This window comes from Pteropus vampyrus, unplaced genomic scaffold (assembly GCF_000151845.1).
Source record: "Pteropus vampyrus isolate Shadow unplaced genomic scaffold, Pvam_2.0 Scaffold56, whole genome shotgun sequence".
NCBI classification, from domain to species: Eukaryota; Metazoa; Chordata; class Mammalia; order Chiroptera; family Pteropodidae; genus Pteropus; species Pteropus vampyrus.
Window position 1 is genome coordinate 4,327,746 of NW_011888837.1, and position 6,048 is coordinate 4,333,793.

The window sequence follows — 6,048 nt, forward strand, 5'->3', positions numbered from 1 at the left end:
CTTACAGCTATCTTACCATACAACTAATGTTTATTGAGCTCTTACTAAGTGCTAACACTGGGCCAAGTGCTTTATGTTTACTACATCATATAATCTTCACGAAAACTCCTAAGAGAGGTCCTAGTAGTATCCCATTTTCAGATGAAGAAACTGTTTCTAAGGTCACACAGCCATTAAGTGGCAAAACTGGGATTTGAACCCAGGCAGCCTGACACCAAAGCCTAGGTGCTTAGCTGTTATATATTCTTCCTCTTCTTCCAGATTATTTTCAAAGATGTAAAGCTCACTCCCAGGGATTCCATTCCCACCAAAAGAGCCCCACACATTGAACAATACCACTCTATCATCCCTCCTTCTTTGACACACTTCCCTTGCTTCTCATTTTGCCCAGTAGTAGCATAACCAAGAAATCACTACGCCCAGCAGAAAACCTCAGAATCCACCCTAAGGAGCCAGCTGGCAGCCCTCCCACTGAAGCCCAGTTGAATTTCTCAGGTAAAAGTTATCCAGTAAGAAAGAAGCTCACCTCATCCCCGGATCCCTGTCCTCGGCACGCGAGCCACGTGAAGACCAAACCAAAGAACACACCCAGCGCCATGATGATGTAGGGTATGTTGGTGACGATCAAGGTAGTGTCAACCACAGACTTCAGTCGACTTGCAGTCTCTTTATCAATGAGAACACTCTAGAGTAGGGGCAGGATGAAGCAAGAAAATGGTATTGCCTTGATTACTAAAAATCAAGTGCATAAAGTTTGTTGCAATATCTTTCTTTCAAATCATTAAACACAATTTGGGTATGTCCTCCTGTTAGCAATCAGAAATACTGAAAATCCATTTATAAATGAGAACAACCAGAGGGAGCATTTATTCATTAATGTCTTCCCTTTTTCTTCTGAAGACATGTTTTAGTCTCAGAATAGGTTGGAAAGAGGAGGGAAAAAATATTCAGAAATATTGAGATAATATCATCTTTTTTTGTATCGAAAAACTCCAATTTATTCTTCAAAATCTCAGCATAACTTCCTTTCAGTTTTCTCTGGCCACCTCAGGCCTGGTTAGAGGTCCCTTTTCTGCACTTCCAGCTTATTCTCTAAAATCCTCCAACACTGTATTCTCACTCTGCACTGTAACTATCTGTTTCCATGTTGGTCTCCTTGTGACTCTGAGGTTCCTAAAGGCAAAACTTTTATTTCAGTCACCTCAACACTGGGTATAGCACCCTGCACACAATGGGTGCTCAATTAATGTCAGTCAATAAAATAAATGAATCAATCAAACAGTCCAACAATGGTATGTGGAACATATAATTTCTCTTTCGGTTAGATCTATACTATTCAGGACCAGAAATCTTCACAGAAAGTGTTCAGGGAAGTTCTGGGGCCAACCAGAATTCCAGAGGGTGTTATAACTAAGGAAATGTTCTAGAATAACACTTTCTGTATGAAGGGCAAAGGTATTATCACCTTAAACTGTCATGGGTGAAATGCTTAATTACATAAAAATTATTAGCAACAAATAGGACTTTGGGCTTAATTTGGCTCAATTTACATTGGATTGAGGCAGAGGATGGAGATCTAGGGTTGGTTTTTCCAATAACTAGCCAAGCCCCGTCAAGATCAGAGTCTCCTCCTTTGGAAAAAGGGAGTGGGAGAGCAGCCTCCAAGATCACTTCCAGGTCTCCCTGGACCCAATCTGGTCTTTAAAAAAAATCGAAGCAGAAATTCAGGTGGATGGCACTTCAAATATGCTGCAACTACGAACATAAGCTTGCAGAGCAGGTTCATTCTTCACTTTCAAAAAGCCCTACTTTCATGCCCCTCCAAACAAGTAACAATGATGAGTCAGTAGCAACTGCAATACGGGTCCTATAAATTGGTAAATACTGCCTGAATTTTTCCTATAAAACAATAAAAGCCTTGTCTTAGCACTGTACTCACAAACCTTTCAAAAGTTTATAAATGTGGCTATCAATATAATGCTAAGTTTAAAAAAGGATATAAAACTGTATCTACAGTATGGTCTCAAAAATGTTAACATCAAAACCAGAAAAAAACCGAGGCAACATAAGCCGATGTCAACTATAATTCTGAGTGATAGACTTATCAGTGGTTCACTTTTTAAATACTTTTTTTTAATTTCCCAAGAGTTCTATAAAGAGCACATTAGTTTTACAAAATGGAAACCATTAAATTATATATATTTTTTATAAAGTCGTTATTGGAAAAAAATTTATAACACATTGTTGAGGAATATAAAGCAAGTTGAAAATATGTCGGTCCGGCTCAGGTTTTGTGAAAAGCGACTTTTTAATTTCCCTTTTCTTGCTAATCTCTGTTACTAAATTTTTGACAAATAAGTATTTTTAGGGAAGAGAGAAAAATAATAAAAACTTTAAAAAAAAATACTGCTGTTAATAACAAAAGCCAGCCAACTGCGAATTTATTGAGGGGAAATAAACCCTGCAGTTTCCCCCTCCAAACTGGGTAGAAGAGAAAGGGAAACTGGGGAGACAGAACTACAGTAAATACGATATATGATTCCGAAAAAAAAATTAAATGATCATGGGTGTCTTAAATAGTGGATGTTTCCTGAACTTTCAAAGTACGCTTTTCTTTGCAAAACTTCAATTTCTACCTAACATTTAGAGATAAAACATCTGTAGGTACACTGTGAAAGAAATATTTCTTCAGAGAGACTCCTTTTGTTTGAACTAAGACAGGATCTGTTTCCTATAATTCGCGATATATGTTTGTTTACCAGAAAGTAGAAAAAATTTTGCTATAATGAGGCAATCATGTATCACTGAAATTAATGGGCATGTATCACATTTTATTTAACCATTTCTTTAACTACCTCACACAGAATTTGTATAATGTTACCAATCATTTTAATTTTACTCTTCCTCTCCTCCTCAACGAATAAACGGGTAAACTGATGACATTTTACAAACTGGCAAGGTTTCAGAGGAGGAGATGCAAAGAAAGGTTTAACTGGACATCTTAGCATTGGCTGTTTATGTTGTTTCAACTGTGTCTGATATTGCTTCATTGACCTTTGCATTTTGTTTCTTACAAAACTGGCTTCCGAGAAGGGAGTTTTACCCAAAACCTGCTTTGAGAAGGGACATTTTTTTGTTATTTTCAAATCCTTGACATAGATGTCTTCATATAAATACATAAACAAATTTTGAGGACGAATTTTTAAAAATCATCTTTCCCCCTTTTTCACATCTTAAATGATGCACAGCTACAATAGCAGACATCATAATGTAAGGTTCTCAAGCCTTCACAGGTAAAACACTGGTGGCTCTCTCCCAGGGCTTACCTCATTGACATACATCACTGGGAAAACCATGGTTCTGACATTTCCCGTTTCACTACAAAGACAAAAGATGAGATCATTTCATAGACATCCTCATTGTGATGGCACACTGGACTCGAGAGAAAAGTTTACACGAAAATGTCAATATACTTGTTTCGTTAAATTCACCAGAATTTATGCAGACTTCTTAATTATATTTGCAAACACATATCAATCAGAAGTTGGATTCCTGTCAGTCTAGAAATTCCCAGTGTTGCACACTTATGTAAATTGTTTTTTATCAAAAAGAAGATTCTGAAAACAAATTCATCAAAATGATTCCTATTCTCCCAAGAATTATCAGAGGGGAGGCTGCAGGCCAGACAGAATAATCTGTCAGTGCTCAGAGTATTTTGTAACCAGGCCACTAGGTACTGTCTTCACAAAACCCTGGAGCAATCACTTACTGAGCATTTACCATGTACCTGTTCTGCCCTGGTGTTTTGGGGACATTATCTCATTTAATTCTCACAGCAGTCCCATGCAGTAGGTATTACCGTCTCAGGTTTAAGATGAGGAATTTATAGCTCACAGTAATTTGCCCAGGGCCAGCAAGAGGAAGTGATAGAGCCAGGATGGTAATTCCATTTCAATCCTATAGCTCTAGATCTTAATTGCTCAATTATATTGCCATACAGTGACAAAATGCACTCTTGCAAAACACATTTGCTTCCTTGAAGGATCTATGACATATGGGGTTAAATCTGGCATGTTTGATGGGGGACCTAACAAAATTTTATAGATAGATGAATGATAGACAGATACAGCTGGATGCATGATAGAGAGATACATGCATAGGTAAATAGAAAGAGTAGATAGATAAACAGTATGGTGTACAGTTTTACATATTTTTCATTCAACATTAAATCATAAGCATTTTCTCATATCCAAAAAATTCCATTGAAAAGTCTGAGCAGGAGACTATACTTAGGAATCCTAATTAAGTAGCGGGTTTGAGACAGAGTGTGGGGAGGAAAGGCTGGACTTAAGAGATCATTTTAGCTGCCCAAGTGGAGCTTGTGGTTGGTCCTGGGTGGGAACGAAAAGAAAAGAAGTGGGAAAGAAAAGAAGGGAAGCAACCAGATTTATGGCGAGGAAAATGCTTAGTGGAATGGGTGAGAATAGACGCTGTAGCTTTACTAACTGTGAGTTCCAGCAAGTTATTTAACCTCTCTGTGCCTCATTTTCCTCATCTGTGAAACGGGGATAATACAGCATTATTGTGAGGAATAAATGAGTTAATGTATGTAAAGTAGTTAGAAAAATGCCTGACCAATGGAAAGCACTCTATATGTGTTTGATTAAATAAGTAAATTCCAAAACCAAGGCAGCCTAAGAAAATGCTGGTCATGCCTCATTCCTGAAGGGCAGGGCGAGCAGCCTTAGAAGTGGACTGTACCCCTCCGGACATCACTCCCGCAAGAGTCAGTGTAGCAAAACCACCCTTTGCCTCTGTAGAAAGCAGCAAAACTTACATGAAGTCATCTATTTTTTCGACATAAATGTTGATTTGGAACCTCTTTGCTGCTCTTAGGATAATTCCAGTCAACTGCAAATCAGAGAATTGGAAAGAAAGCATTATTAAGACTATAAACGATTTTTTTTTTTTTTTTACCATTTCCGTGTGGTTCTGATAAACAGGGTAACCCCTGCCATGTTTGATAGACACAGTGAGACAAGGGAAAACTGACGCCAGAGCAGAATGAGAACTGTGGATTATTTTAGGTCCTTGGTAGACCAATGTTTCTCCAACTTTAATATGCATGTGAGTTCTTGTTAAAATGGAGATTCTGATTCAGTAGGTCTGGGGTGGGCCTTGAGATTGGGCATTTCTAACAAGCTCCCAGGATGCTGCCACTTTGAATAGCAAAGACCTAAAGGATCCTTGCAGATGGGAGATCCCACAGACACCATGAGGAGGACAGTGGTCACCGCCAGAGAACAGTGCCCAAGCATAGTTAGGGCTCACTTAGCAGACAGCAGCTGCTGTCATCTTTCCCATGGCAGCTCCTTCCGCCTTTGCACTAAGGTCATGGGACCTCACCAAGTTCTTGGTAACAAGCACTTGCTAATAGTTTGGCTGACAAAAAGGAACTTACTGATGGCTGATGGCTGAGAGAGAAAAGAGAGAAAACCATACCTGATCTTATTCACAAAAAGATAAAACCACTGATTTCACTGATACAAATACATTGAGTGTAGCTCAGAATGAAGTCCCCATAAATTGCTGTGCTAAAATAATGTTTTCGCTTTTCTTTTATTATGCCATGTGTTCAAAAGCCCAAGAATGAAGATATCTGACCTTAATCCAGTTCCTACAATGAGAGGCTGTCACACTGTGAAATGATATATCCTTTTTTCATTTTTCTCCTCTATATTTATAGAGGAGAAAATTAAAGTATATGTGTATCTGATGCCTTTTAAAGTATATGTGTATCTGATGCCTTTTAAATTAATTAATCTGATATGTGTATATGTGTATCTGATGCCTTTAAATTAATCTGATGCCTTTTAAATTAACATTAAAGTATATGTGTATCTGATGCCTTTTAAATTAATAATACATGATAAACTCTCAAAAGTATCTGCAGAAAGATGTTTGCCAAAAGTAACTGAAGCTAATATACATATTTACAAATATATATATATCTGTGTGCTGGTGTTTCTGCATATTAGATCCACAGAA

The 6,048-nt window shown here is 37.8% G+C and overlaps 1 protein-coding gene and 1 long non-coding RNA gene across 4 annotated transcripts in view; both read right to left on the reverse strand.

Moving 5' to 3' along the window:
* Positions 1–487: 487 nt before the first annotated feature.
* SCARB2 (scavenger receptor class B member 2) overlaps positions 488–6,048 on the reverse strand; it is a 59,245-nt gene continuing 53,684 nt past the window's right edge. For all 3 annotated transcript variants that reach the window (XM_011360568.2, XM_023530877.1, XM_011360569.2), the window contains exons 9-11: positions 4,838–4,911; positions 3,327–3,378; positions 488–685 (exon numbers count right to left, since the gene is read on the reverse strand). In XM_011360568.2, the coding sequence (XP_011358870.1) occupies positions 503–685; positions 3,327–3,378; positions 4,838–4,911 (309 nt within the window). In that variant the 3' untranslated portion in view covers positions 488–502. The remainder of the gene's footprint in view (positions 686–3,326; positions 3,379–4,837; positions 4,912–6,048) is intronic.
* LOC111739981 overlaps positions 4,960–6,048 on the reverse strand; it is a 2,620-nt gene continuing 1,531 nt past the window's right edge. The window contains exon 2 of the long non-coding RNA XR_002780431.1: positions 4,960–5,664. This is a non-coding gene — a long non-coding RNA (uncharacterized LOC111739981). The remainder of the gene's footprint in view (positions 5,665–6,048) is intronic.